Genomic DNA, 15347 nt, shown 5'->3' on the forward strand with positions numbered 1-15347 from the left:
GATTAAAACTAACCAAAGAGAACTTAACAAATATCAAAGAGAGATCTATGAAGAGAACTTAACAAATATCAAAGAGAGATCTATGAAGAGAACTTAAGACTAAACGAAATCTGAGAATCTTGGCTCATAATTAATAAACCAAAAGAAATAGCAGAATCCTTCTACAAACTATTCTTAAATAGGCTGATACTATAGTTTAAACCGCCATGTAAATAGCAATATATAAAGAGATGGACCTTAAATAGCTTTTAATTGACGAAAAATTCCAACAACTACAATAGACGGAATAGCGCATATATGCGTAAAATTCAAAATGACAGTCGAACTCGAACGAAACCAATGGACCGCACCTCGAACAGCAACTCTAACAATCGAACACCTGTTTCAGCTTCACTCCATTTTGGAAATCAAAATCAAAGGAAGAGACTAAATTTTTCTTGTGTATTTTCAAATTTGAAATAAAAATAAAACTAGAACAAACTGAAATATTTTTTTTGTGGTTATATAAATCTGAAATGAAAGTCATAAGAAGAAAAGTGAAAGCCAAAACCAAAACCTAGTTTTTCCACCTAATTTTTCGTCCCAAAAATTCTCCTCTGAAATCTGAGAAATGATAGCATTTATAGTGGCTCTCAAAAATTCCAATCTTCTTCTCCAAGAAACACGAAAATTCTCCTCTAAACATCCAAAACCTCTAAAATCTGAAATTACTTTTGAAGGGACTGATTTTAGGCAAGTGAAAATCTAGGACCAAAATATCTTGATCCTATGGCTCCTAGTTTTCCAATATCTGTCCAAAAGGTGTGGAAAGTAAAAAGGGATGGAAGATTTGAGAGAGTGAAGAGTTAATTATGCGTTTAGCTGACGTGGAGAGAGAGGACAAGGGAGGGGGGACCATGGAGAATCGGGTGAGTGGACTCGACCGGAATCGCTAAGTTTTCCGACGAGTCCACGGCGGTAGCAAGTGGTGTAGTGAGTTGTGGCTGGTTTGGGGTGATTAGGGTTTGTGTAAAATTAGTTTTTATATGGGATTAAGATAAAACAAGGGTTGTTGGATCAAAAGAATGAAGGTGGAGATTTAAAAGGCAAGATGGGCGGGTCTGATGGGGTGTGGGCTAAGGGATTGTGCTTAAATTTTGGACTTCTCACATAAAAACAAGACAAAAGCTATCCCAAGAATTCATTCTCTTTCTTTTTCAAAAATAAAGTATAGATAACAAGATATATTACTAAAAATACTAATTAATTTTAGTTAAGGAGAATAAACTATTAAAATAAATTATTTTTGTGTTTTTAAATTTATGTTCTAAATTAAAATTGAAACTAAACCTAGATTGAAATCCTATTAAAGTAGATTCAAATAAATATTTTAAAAATATTAAGAATACTAAAAAAATAACTTTAAAAATAGTACAAGTCAAAAATTACGTGCTTACAGTATGGCATTCGAGTGGAACCAATGAAAGGAAGAAATGTGCACTTATTTTATAAAAAAAATACACCATTAACGGAAATTATAGAAGAAGAGAAAATTATTATTGAAAAGAATATATATAGATGAATAAAATGAGATCTTATTCTTGCTAATGGGGTATATATTAAAGTGGTGCTTAAAGAAAGAGGGCATATTTTAGGGAGTGATCTTGTTTGTGAAATTGAAATGGATTGAAGAATTTGCGCTTAAGTTATCTGGATGTGTTAAAGTACTTAGGAGGATGAACCACTATTCCTAAATATATCCTACATGTCCCTTGGTCCACATTACAACCATGAAAAAGTCCTATTTGATTTTAGATCGAGTGAACCTACATTAGTAGGGATTTACATTATGGGAAAGCCTATGGTACCAATTACATGCATGTGACTTCTTTTGTGGGGGTGAGAGAGTTCTTTTAATATATGTAAGTCCTTAAGTTATATTTGAGCATTTGATTTGAATGTGGATTCAACTTACTCTCTTGTTCTTGTTGTGAGGGCACATGGTTTCACGAGGGATAAGCTACGTTATTAGGCTTCTCTATGATGTTGGGTACTCAAGTCATCAGTGCATTATGACATTGAGTCGGTTTTTGAGGCTAGGATTGTTATGAGCATGTTGTCTTTGTTGTGAATATTTTTGAAGTATGGCATGAGTTAAAGGGGAATGTGTGTTGGATGCATATGCTATAGCTTAATTGTTGCTATCAACCACAGTCATGATGTGAGGAGCTTAATTTTGTTTCGTAGACTATAGTTATGGTTTGTTCGAGGACGAACAAAGGTCAAGTGTGAGGTGGTGATGTTTGGCATATTTTCATATGTTTCAATATTAATTTATTCGTACTTTTATCGGTTTTTAATTATATTTGATATTAAATATGCCCAACTTAATTAAATTATTAAGTTTTATATTTATTTTGGTGTTAATAAAAAATGTAGGTACAGTGATAAAGAAATAGTCCTCGAAGTAGACCAAGTAGTTGTGCTCATGGGATTTCGCTGATGGATTAAAGTAACGTGGGAAGATAATGGGTGATTATGATGTAATGATAGGAGAAAATTTAAGGCCGGCATAAGACAACAAAAGAAAATAAGCCAAGGATAGGAAAGTAACGTTGAAGCAGCAAACAAAATCAGACAATGGAAAAGAAAAGTTAGGCAATAAGCCAAAATTGAAAACGAAACAAAGTGGGCAGCAGCAGGCGGCGCGAGACTTTTACCTCGCATTAGGCCTGGCGACGAGAGGTCCAACACCGGGTTCGTCACGCATTCCGCGTGGGGACGCGCGGGTCTGATTCGAAGCTATTTTGTCTCCTTTTTTATTTTGGATTTGGTTATTTCGCCTAGTCTTTTATCTTACATATATAAATAGTCCTAAAATACAATTTTTACACAACTTTTGATCAAGGGAGAGCACAAAGTCATCGTGGAGGATGGGTTTCATCTTTCTTCTACCAAACTTAATAATTTTTATATTTCTTTGTATCATTTGTTGTTTGGCTACCATTTGGTCTCATTTGTTTGCACTTAATGGAGGTCTGAATCGTAATCATTCAGATCTCAGGAATTAAGTGTGTTTGTTTTTAAAGTGTGAATCTTAATCACTTAGATCTTAATCATGAACTGCGTTTGTTTTTTTTACTTCACAACCACTTAATGGGTCTAAATAGGTCTATATGATTAAGATCTACAACAAAGACTTAATTTCATTAAGTTGCTATCATCTACATTCATTATTAACTGACGTCACCGCATACTATTATCAACTATCACCACCATCACCACCAACATCCTCAACCGTAGCCAAAACCATTACCCCCAACCACCACCCCCAGCACAATTATCATCAATCATGACCACACACTCACCCACCTCAACTACCACAACCAATCACCCCATCACTACCATCACCCACCATCACTTTCCTCAATCACAACCACAACCACCATCACCATCCGCCATTATTAACTATCACCATCCACTACTACTATACTCATTCATAATCACTATCACTACCGACCACAATTAGATACCATAGAACCACCACCAACCACCGCCTCTAGTCGGCACTCACAAGCACTTCCGTTAGCTATTACAACCACCAACTATTTTATATATATATATAATATTAGATTAATTAGTATTTTATATATAATATTAGATTAATTAGTATTTTATTCGAATTTATGTTTATTAATTTTAAAGATCAATTTTATACATTCAGATGTTACAAAAAACAAACAATCTTAATTATTTAGTATTCAAATCTTAATACACATCTTGATATTCATATTCAAATATCTTAATCTTAATACACATGTCACAACGCCAATTTTCCTTCGTAGGATGTCGTGATAGCACCTAGTTTCTAAGACTAGGTAAGCCTAACATTTATGTAGAAATAATTAAATATAAGTTTCGAAACTCAGCAACTATAATAAATAAACTCTGCGACTCAGTATATACAATTCCTGAGATCCGGCGAATATAAGTCACAAGCTCTAATTAAATGTACTGCATAATCTGGGAAAATAGAATAGTCTAGGTAGAGGGGGACTCTGAGGTCTACGGATGCCGGCAGGTATACCTTGAAGTCTCCGCAGCTAAGCTCTCGCTAATGCCTGGGCTGGCAAGCGTAACATGAGCACACCACAACGGTAACTAGTAAGTGTCAAGCCTAACCTCGGTAGAGTAGTGACGAGGTCAGGTCAACGCCCTACTGGAATAAATAAGAATGAATAAGTGTAAGGCAGTGTAATAATGACAGTAATGAAATTTAAAACAACAAATAACATATCAAGGTTAGCTACACAGAACTAAAGCAATTAGTGCAACATGGAGAAAAACAAACAATAATATGCTATGAAAATAACAACCAAAGACAAGTACAATAATGGAGAAATACCAACAAGGATCACTACCGAGGTACCGCCTAATAGTCTCAAATTACAAGAATAAGTCACAATCTTTCCTTATATTACCGCGGGAGCCTTTACATTTAGTTTTGAAAATTATCTTCCCGAAATAACATCCCGCGTTTTAGCCCACCTTATCACACCACATGACTTCTACTAGTTCCCCCTGCTAGCCACGCGTATCAAGCCCACCTTATCTCACTGCATGCATTTCAACCCCAAAACCTTATATCACCGCATGCGTATCAATATCACAATGTATCACAAAATCGCACCTCAAGTGCCCAATATCACAACTTGCCACAGAAACCAATAACAATAGTTTTATCACAACAAAGCGCCCAAGGCTCAACCACAATATACACCAAGAGTCTCAGCAATAATAACAGGTAATGAACAACTCAACCAGAATAGTATTTCACAACTTAACACTTTGCCTTAACGCGAATCACGACCTTTATAACTCAAATGCCAATTTCAACAACAAGATATTCTAAGAATAACAGCTTCAAGTAAAGAGTTCAACAACGATTAAATAGTGAGTACGGAATAAAGGAAACAAGAACTTCAACTAAAGATGTATAGCAATTAGCAAGTACGAGATAAGACAAGTAGAACATGTGAAAATAGACTAGAAATGATGACTATAACATATTAAGGTAACTCAATTAAGGCATGAAAGGAATCTACATAGCTAAAATCAGTAATTTCCAGATTTAGCCTATGTACACACTCGTCACCTTACATAAACAGATTTCACATATTACAATTATCACAGCCAACACAAATCCTAAGGGGTAATTCCCCCCAAAAAGGTTAGGCAAGTCACTTACCTCAAATCATACTAACTCAATCCACTAGTAGGCCTTTCCCTCGATTATCCAACTCCAAACCGCTCGAATCTAGCCAAAACAACTTCGTACTATAAATATAAACTGTAGGAAACTAATTCAAATAATAAAATTACGATCTTTGCAAAGAATTAAAAAGTCAACTCGGGCCTGCGTCTAGGATGTCACGACCCAAACTGGAGGGCCATGACTAGCACCCGACCATACTTGCCGAGCACCAACGTACATTTTATCTAACCTCTTTTTTTTATTATCTTTTAGGGTTGACGAGATCAATATAAATGGTAGACATGGATAATGGACAACCAACAAGAAAATATGATGACATGAACATACAAAGCAGGGGATGACCAGACAATCAAGAAACTACATATAAGGTACGAGCTACCACGCTACCATGAAAGACTATATAACAAAAACCAGCCGACAAGGTATACCAAACTATACATGAGTCGACACTTGTCTATGAGCCTCTAAATGAACATAAATGTTGCAACATAGCCGGAACAGGGCCCTGCCATACCCATAATGTCTATAAAAAAAATGCATACCAAGACCACGGCAAGTCCGGAGAAGGGATCTCGCCAATCACTGCTGAACTGGACAACCTACTATGGTGGGGGAGCTGCACCTGCCTGTCTATTAGGGCCTGCAGCACGACATGCAACGTCCACAAATAAAAGGACGTCAGTACGAATAAAGTACTGAGTATGTAAGGCAGGGAACCATAAATACGAATAGTAATGTAAGCAGGGATAGAGAATATACAACCTGGAACATCTGAGTACCTTTGAGGGCTACTGACATGAAATGCATGATACATATGTATGTATACATAAACTTTTAAAACATATGCCTCTGTGGGCATCATCATCATCATATCGTACCCAACCATAATAGGCTCGGTAAAAACGTACCCGGCCGTTATAAGGCTCGGTAAAATCGTACCCGGTCACGTGGAGCTCGGTAAAACCCAACTGATCAGTGGTTGCACAATAGGTGTCGTACCCGGCCGACTATAGCGCGGCTCGGTAGAGTAAAATAGATACATATACATAATGCATGCTCGACTCATGGAATCACATTCTAAACCTTTCGGAGTGACGTAAGGTCGGTATCCTCTGTACACGTTATTAGGACCAACTCTTCATTACGAACCTTATAAGAATCAGGAAGTACCAACAACATTGATAACATAAGAATAAGAGAAGCAACATTAACATCAATCGTTCCATAAGAGGGAAAGCAATGTAAGTACTGCTAGCTTCTAAGAGTAGAGTATCTTTGGAAGCTCATTCATTACATTATGTACAATTGGAGTCGTGCAAAAGAAGAAAAGAGATAGCCTCACATACCGTGTATATACTGCCCCAATCGCAAGCTATGCAATTGTCACAACTCCTTAGTCTACAATAAGAGAAACAATACTATCGTTATCATTCAAGCGTCACAACTATTACGTATCGATCACAACCTATTTTATGTTAAAACGGATAGCACCTCCCCTATATATATGACTTATCACCATTCAAAACAATCACCAAACATCCCAAACAACATCAATAATAAACATATTGAGCCTCTCAAAACAGTCCACGCATAACCTAATTACATCATACATACGACGACCACCGTAGTCGTGTCAAACGACTCGGAAATGTTACGAATAACTATCAGCCCACAACCCTACATATATATGGTGTTTATCCACACCCTTCCGCCTCCAAAACTCCACAAAATAGTAGTAAAACATGCAGCCCAATAGCAACACAAAACAGTCCACAAAACAGTCCGCTACAAGTGAATAACTCGAACTCACGACTTCTGATCACCGCCCTGTGAGTTCTTACATGTATAGAATGAATTACCATGAATTCACAGCAGAGAAAAATGTATGAAAGATGGCAGTAACTTACCTTACTTGTTGGATAACTCAGCCCTTCCCTTGGTTCTTCAAACTCTAGGTTTTACCTTCAAATAGAACTTGAAAGAGAGGGAAAATCGATTAGGGTTTGTGTGGGATTTTTGGGGAGGAGTTGCAGGGGTTAACTTTGGTTTTGAGGGTCTGAAATATGGATGAAATAACTGAGTTCATAACCCCTTAAAATTCCTCTCTTGGCCGACTTAGGTCTTTTAATTTTGTCCTATCATTTTGGCAAGTAGGTGATGCACCTACTTGTCATCTACCAATCTGCGCAGGCTTGCAAAAATATGAATATCTCTATACTCTGAGATCGTATTGACAAACGGTTTAATGAGTTGGAAACTAGACTCATAGATCTTTAATTTGGTGGGTAGATCACCCCGTAATTACTTGTAAATTGGGAGAAAAGCTTAGAAACATTTGACCTAATGTTTAAGTAAAATTATGAACCTAAGTTGCGACAACGTTTGTCGACTTTTGTTTCATAACTCGTTTGACTTCAAGACTTATGATACGGATATTATATGATTCAAATACCTTAATACATGACCTCTTGAGTGTATTAAGAACCTCTAGGTTTACCTGAAAATACGAGTTACAACATCCTTGATTCGTTTAACTTCTAATACTTGTTAATCACCCTTATACACCCTTGTATCACTTAAGATCAATATGATTAACTTCTTATCATCTCAAAGGTAATTTCTTCTTGGATTTATGTTAGCTAATATATGGCATGAACTAACGCGTGTGGATATGGGTTGTAACATAGGAACCCGACCAAAATTACAAAATTCAAACACTCATTCGATAACGAGTCCAACCATACAAGGATTACTCAAATCCATCCTCGGAACAAGTTGATATGACCCCCTTTTTTACGTCTTTATGTTCCCTCCATGTGGCGACATGGGGACGAAAAAAAGCCCCAAATTTTAGCCTAAGAAGTTTCACAAATTTTCTCCAAATTTCTATCTCAAAACACTAACTAGATGATGAAATTAACAATAGATTCGTTTAATTTAACCAAAATCGAGTTAGGAATTCTTACCCTCAATATTTTCCTTGAAAATCTCCCGAAAAATAGCCTCACACCGAGCTCTCAAGGTCTAAAAATGGATTATGAAACAAACTCTCGAAATTTCCTATTTTCTGCCCAGTAAATCCGCTTCTGCGAGCCTTTCATTACATCTGCAACGTCGCACATGCAGAAATATTATCATAGGTGCAAGTTCCACTTAGGCTCAGGAGATTCCACTTCTGCGGACATACTCGCGCATCTGCGAATGCACTCCTACGGAAAACTCTCCGCTTCTACAACGACCGACCAAGCTTGCCCATTCTGCATTTGCGACCATTTCTCCCTATCTTCGGACTCGCAGATGCGGAAACCACCTCGCACCTGCCTAGGCCTGGGCAACCCATATTGCTTCTGTGCTCCATCACTCGCATTTACGAGTCCGCACCTGCAGCCAATCCTTCCACAGGTGCGAAGACACCAGATGGCTAGAAACTTCAGCAATTGCACAAGTCCAACAATTGATCTGGATTCAATCCAAATCACACCCGGGGCCCCTAGGACCCCGTCCGAATATACCAACAAGTTTCAAAATATATAACGGACCTACATGAGGCTAAAAATCATATAAACAACATCGATTCAACGAATCGCAATCTCAATTCAAGCCTGTGAAACTATGAACTTCCAAATTTCGAAACCAATGCCGATTCATACCAAAACAACTCCGATTGACCTTAAATTTTGCACTTTCAAAATCGACATGACGGACCTATTCCAACTTTCAAAATCGAAATTTAACCCTGATATCAATAAAGTCAACTCCCGGTCAAACTTTTCATTCTTCCAAATCTTAATTTTTCTAACTTTCGCCAATTCACGCCAAAACGAATTACGGACCTCCAAATCAGTATCCGGACACGTTTCTGAGTCCAAAATCACCATACAGAGCTATTGGAACCATCAAAATTCTATTTCGGAGTCGTCTACACAAAATTCAAACTACGGTCAACTCTTACAACTTAAACCTCCAACATAGGGACTATGTATCCAATTTCACTCCGAATACTCACCTTAGCTAAAATTAAACACCCTGACAAGTTACATAACCATAATATAATATAGAGGAGGAAATAAATAGGGAATCGAGGCTAAGTACTCCAAACAACCGGTCGGATTGTTACAACACATCTTGATATTCAGATATGTATTCAGATTCAAACATCTTAATCTAAAAAAACAAATGAGGCCTATGTGGAGCTATACTTCACGTTATAGGGTTGTGATTCTTTCATGACTATTGTTATTCAAATATTGACTTTGGTTTCTTAATTTATCATATTGATTTATTTATTCAATCCTACGCTTAATTATTTGAATGCTTGATCACCAATTGAATTTTATTTACAAATTCAGAAATTGAACTCGAAAATAAAAATTCTAGATTGCATATAGGATTGAGTAGAGCAAGTTTTCGGTCATCGGAGAACGGATTCGCGATTATGATAAACATATGCTAATTGCCTTGCTTGGTTATTATACGAGAATTATAAATGCATTCTTGTTTATTCTAACTCTATAAACATATAGGCGTTGGGTTAGCTTGAATAGGCGAGTAAGAACTTATTAGATTCTTATGAGCAATATTAACCCCATCAATCAATAAACTAGATAAATTAACTAGTTAATTTACTTGAAGAATACAATAGGATTGTTAGATACCCCATGATCCTAGATCGTTTTTATTGCATTGATAACATAAAAATCTGTTTTTTTTGTTCAGAGTTCATTGTTTGTTTTTCTTTATTTCAATTAGGCAAGAGTCACATACTTTTAGGATTAATTCTTGTTTAGATAACTAGGATAGTCCAATTTAGTTTATAATTGATAACAAGTTCTCGTGGGTTCGACACTCTATCTTATTCCTTTATTACTTGACGACCGCGTATATTTGCGTGTGCGTTTGGCTGCAACATTGAACCTCAGCCCCAATTTAATTAGGTAGATATTTAATAGACATTTGGACATAAAATTATAATTTTTTAAAAAAGTAGTATTTGGAGTTAAGTTGAAAAATTATATTTGGAATTTGAAATTATGTTTGGACGTGCATTTCATTTGAAAAAATGTTGCAGTTTTGTGAGTGGGGAAACAAAAATTTCTAAAATTTTTGAAAAAGGGATTTTTTGAAAAACTCATTTTTAAAAAAATTCCAAAAACTTGCAAAAATTCGTGGACAAACACATTTTTGAAAATAAATTCAAAAACAGGAAAAAATATCTATAGACAAGCGGGTACCTAATTTTCTTTGTATAATCCAAAGGTTTCGTATCTTGAACATTTTTGCTCTGGTGTCGTTTCAACGATCTACCATAATCTTTAACATCAGTTTACATGTAAAGCCAATTATAGTTTGTGTAAGAACAAGTCAATTATATATATATATATATATAAATATTTCTTTGTTGAAGAACAACAGGATCCGTGGCGCAATGGTAGCGCGTCTGACTCCAGATCAGAAGGTTGCGTGTTCGATTCACGTCGGGTTCAAATCCCCATTTCGGATCCATCCTCTTTTGGCCTTTTTTGACCCATTCAAGGGCAACATCGTCATTTACTGCACATCATCCCTTCTTCCGAACTGAAAGTTGAACACCGAAAACTTCCACTACTACTCTGCAATAGCTGCTCACTTCCTCTCTCCATTTTTCACCATTATCTCCCTCACCCCTACCCCCATAAAACTACCCCCCAATCCAATGCACAGTCTTCTTCCACTTCAATTACACCGATAAAAAAAATACCAACAATGACCCTGCCATTTTCTTGTTCCGGGTCGGTTCAATTTCCCTGCTCAACTACTACTACACCAACATTTCAACAACCCAAACTGACCCACAATCCATGGCTAAATTTCACTTACAAGAGACCCGTTTTCTATGTTATCCGTTGTGTGTCGACCCGACCCGGGAGAAAGTCGGGTACCATGAGCCGCATCGGGTCATCCGAGGCACAGGAGCTGGTGACTTTGCTGATGAAGAATTTCAGTGATAAGAAGCCATTAGTGAGCACTCTGAACAAGTACGTTAAGTTTGTGAGGACTGAACACTGTTTCTTGCTCTTTGAAGAACTTGGCAAAACTGATAATTGGCTTCAATGCCTTGAGGTTTGCCCCTTCTTTTACGTTAAACGTTGCATTTCCATTTTTGAAGCGGAAACTTGTATGTCTGTATAGTGATAAGTGTGAGGTTGAGTGAACTCTGGTCTTAAGGAACCCGTTACTTGCCTTAAAAACCAAAAAAAACAAAAAATAAAAAAACAAAGTGCACTAAGCTCCCGTGGTCTTATGTACTCGGCCTTAACTTGCATTTCCGCAAGAAGCCGTTTCTGCGGCTTAAACCCGTGACCTCCTACTACATCAATGCTCCTCCTTCATTTGTCTTAAAAGACAAATTATGCAATATCGGAATGAGATAAGCTGAATCAAACAGAATGGATTCAGAGGATTCTTTTAACCTACCTAAATTAGCTTGGGGTTGAGGTATAATTGATTGATTGGTACTGTGGAATTGAATGAATGTCTCTTGATCAAGCTACTTTAGATTTCTCTACTATCGGCAATGGGCACAGATAGGTTGGTTTGTTTCATATGATCTCTGAATCTAATGCAAAGATCTATGTGCTTTGAAAAATGATAATACTAGAAAATCAAATGTCATATGCAAATTCAATAGTTTCATGCCGTTAAAACCATATTCTAGAGGTTGAAGAAATGCTATCACCTAGAGTTTTAGGTTCTATTTCTATGTATGGATTTGCATTCCACTTTTATATTGGAGTTTCTCTGGTAGTGTGGTCTAGAAGGTGCTCGTTTCTGCCATATGTTTTTACGACTTATACTGGAAAAAGAACTTAAAAATTCTGTCTTTAAAACGTCTTTTGTCTTTATAAGGGAAAACCAATCCTTTTTTTAATTAGCAACATAGAATGCCTTTTTTGACTGACTTATCTGAAGTAAAATTAGTTTACAGAGGCAGTTGTTTCACTTATAAATCTAATATATATAGGTTTTCAGATGGATGCAAAAACAACGGTGGTATATAGCGGATAATGGGGTTTACTCAAAGTTGATATCAGTAATGGGGAAGAAAGGGCAGATCAGAATGGCAATGTGGCTGTTCTCCGAGATGCGTAATAGTGGGTGTCGGCCAGATACCTCAGTGTACAATGCAGTCATTTCAGCCCATCTCCACTCCCGAGACAAATCCAAGGCCTTGGCAAAGGCTATGGGTTACTTTGAGAAGATGAAGGGAATGGAGCGTTGTAGTCCAAGTATTGTTACTTACAACATTCTATTGAGAGCTTTTGCTCAGGCAAAAAATGTTGAACAGGTAGATGCTCTGTTGAAAGATCTCGAGGATAGCATTGTCACTCCTGATATATTCACATTTAATGGTCTGATGGATGCCTATGGGAAAAATGGGATGATCAAGGAAATGGAGCATGTTCTCTCTCGAATGAAGAGTAATGAGCTGAAACCAGATATCATTACTTTTAACATATTGATTGATTCATATGGGAAGAAGCAGGAATTTCAGAAGATGGAACAAGTTTTTAAAAGCTTGCTTCGATCCAAGGAAAAACCTACCATTCCCACGTTTAACTCAATGATAACAAACTATGGAAAAGCACGGCTGAGAGAGAAAGCAGATTTAGTTCTTGAGAAGATGACTGACTTAGGATATAGGCCAAGTTACATCACATATGAGTGCCTCATTATGATGTATGGGCATTGCGACTGTGTTGCAAAAGCAAGAGAACTATTTGATAGGGTGGTAGAATCTGAAAAGGAGAAGAAGGTTTCAACACTGAATTCAATGCTTGATACTTATTGCATGAATGGTTTACCCGTAGAAGCCGACGCGCTCTTTGAGAGTATTCATTCAGCCAAAGCTTTCCCTATAGATTCCTCAACCTATAAACTTCTATATAAGGCCTACACTAAAGCCGATATGAAGGAGCTAGTACAAAAATTGTTGACATGTATGGACAAAGATGGGATTATCCCCAACAAAAAGTTCTTTCTTGATGCCTTGGGGGCCTTTGGGACTGGACCTATGAGCCAAAAGGCAGCTGGTGATAATAAAGGATTGAACAAGCAGAGGGGCCGTAAGTGAAAAGAAAGAGTGGGTTGGAGTTAGAAAGTTGGTTGAAGCGCTCGTCTCTCAGACAATGATGAGATTTACGTTGAGTGGCTCAGTGATCATCTGTGGAACTGCAAGGATTGTTTTTGTCTCCCTGGTACCTTTCTCGCTATTTCTTGGACTATACATAAGTCTTTTGCATATCTTAATAATTTCTTTTGATGTGTTTCGTCACATATTTTATTAGCATATATGGATCACTTTGCTAAGAACTAAAAGGTGTATGCATTTGACTATCAATGAGTGCCTTTTCAAGTAGTGCAGTTAAACTTGCATGACCTGTTCTCTTCAGAATGTCACAAAAGGAAAAAAAAGTAAAAATCATCGTGAACCAAATTATCGAGGCTACCTATGCCCTTTAAGAGCACTTTTCGAGAATTTGGGATCTTGGACTTTCTAGGAACCAATACATTGTTTTGACTCCCATCAACAGCTGAATAAATTGTTTGTAAGAAGCTGTTGAGGCATTGTGAAAACTAGAGGTGCTTGTGAGTTTCCATTTCTGAACTATCTGATTCTTTTTCCCTTATAAAAGATGTGTGAGGTCAGCTTGCACGCACCTTGACTATTCCACTAGGTACCTGCTATCTCCTACCAGCACAAGTAAGGTTACTGTGCCCACCAAGGCTTAAGCATAGAAGAAACTACCTAATATTTTTGTCTCTGCTAGGATTTGAACCTTGGTCTCCAAAGTTTCACCCACTATATTGACAACTAGGCCCCGCCATTGGGTGCACTATCTGTTTTCCTGGTTATCAAGTTAAAATTTTGTAAAACATGTTGTAAAGTATTCCTCGAGGAGACTAGATCACCTACATTTGCATATGAATGCTATTCATGAATTCCTGAAAGAGGTTCTAGATATTATTAGCACATCTCGAGGTAGTATACTTGGTTCCTTCCAAACCAGCCTTCATGCCGGCGAAGTGAAAACTAAACAAAAACATTAACCTGTAAGTCTAAAAATTTGCTGTGTTGTGATCGTCCATTGTTTACGTTTTGTTTAACAGCAAAAGATGAGATAGAATTGATTAACATTCAAAAAGAAAATGATGAGATAGATTTGACGTGACGAGCTAAATTATTTCCCTTCCACTGTAAAATCCCCTTTCCTTTCTCTTATTTTCTATTGGTTAAAGCAACACATTTTATTACTCCTATAAATAGTCTAGTAGTTTGCTTGGTATTCATAGATATTCCGTATTGAAGAAACTACTGATGTCAGAGTGCTTATTTATGATACTTAATCCTTTTCATTTCCTGTCACAGGTTCAAGATATAACATGAAACATTCAAATCGTGATTCGCGGGTGAACCTCATTACCTATTCCTTCAGAGAAAGTGATGCTTGATGCTGTACCAAGAGGGACCATTTCTCGATTTGTGCGTGTCATCATTGCGCAGGGGCCATGCTAATCTTCTCTGTATCGTTCCAATTTTATTGGATGTCTCCGAAGGGACGTACCAAGAGGATGTCTCTTGCAAATAGTTGTAGTCATTGAACTAGCCTTGAAGTTTTCCTGTTTGCATCTGTAGATTGTCTTACTCTATTCTTCTCTTTCAGCAATGTTATTCGGTTGCAAACAATTAGAAAGAGAGAGATGACATCTCCAGTTAAATTCTTTTACCATTTGTTTTTCTTATCAATTATACAAATTGCCTCAGTCCCTGCTCTTGACACTTTTGAAGGGTCGTTGGTTTGCAAATGGCAAAAGGGGGTAATAATAAAGAAAATGAAGAACTGAAAAAAGACACAAGCCCACATTGAAATGTGTCCGTTAGAGGTTAAAGTTGTTTGATGGAAAATGTGCTGCAGAAATTTTAGACATATTGTTCTATACATTTCTGAAGAAGGAGAGTACTCGTTAACTTTCTTCATCGAACTTGAGTAAGAAAAAAGAACTTACTTGCACCGGCTTAATTATTTCCGCTTATCTCCAACTCTTGAACTTATTA

General features: G+C 37.0%; 1 protein-coding gene and 2 non-coding genes across 3 annotated transcripts; 2 read left to right on the forward strand and 1 right to left on the reverse strand.

Moving 5' to 3' along the window:
• The first annotated feature begins 10665 nt into the window (after positions 1-10665).
• TRNAW-CCA (transfer RNA tryptophan (anticodon CCA)) lies at positions 10666-10737 on the forward strand. The gene has a single exon. It is a non-coding gene; the product is annotated as a tRNA-Trp (tRNA).
• Positions 10738-10819: 82 nt separating this feature from the next.
• On the forward strand, positions 10820-15055 carry LOC104214880 (pentatricopeptide repeat-containing protein At4g39620, chloroplastic). The gene is made up of 3 exons (XM_009764605.2): positions 10820-11353; positions 12255-13488; positions 14661-15055. Exons 1-2 carry the CDS (start codon positions 10997-10999, stop codon positions 13362-13364), a joined length of 1467 nt encoding a protein of 488 aa, XP_009762907.1. The 5' UTR covers positions 10820-10996; the 3' UTR covers positions 13365-13488; positions 14661-15055.
• On the reverse strand, positions 14750-14852 carry LOC138869916 (U6 spliceosomal RNA). Its single transcript, XR_011400156.1, has one exon. It is a non-coding gene; the product is annotated as a U6 spliceosomal RNA (small nuclear RNA).
• Positions 15056-15347: the final 292 nt, after the last annotated feature.

The sequence above is a fragment of the Nicotiana sylvestris genome, chromosome 5, assembly GCF_000393655.2.
Source record: "Nicotiana sylvestris chromosome 5, ASM39365v2, whole genome shotgun sequence".
Lineage (NCBI taxonomy): Eukaryota > Viridiplantae > Streptophyta > Magnoliopsida > Solanales > Solanaceae > Nicotiana > Nicotiana sylvestris.

Coding starts and splice junctions, on each gene's coding strand:
- LOC104214880 (XM_009764605.2), top strand. CDS start 10,997: ATGACCCTGCCATTTTCTTGTTCCGGGTCGGTTCAATTTCCCTGCTCA. Junction 11,354..12,254: donor ATTGGCTTCAATGCCTTGAG/GTTTGCCCCTTC, acceptor TAATATATATAG/GTTTTCAGATGGATGCAAAA.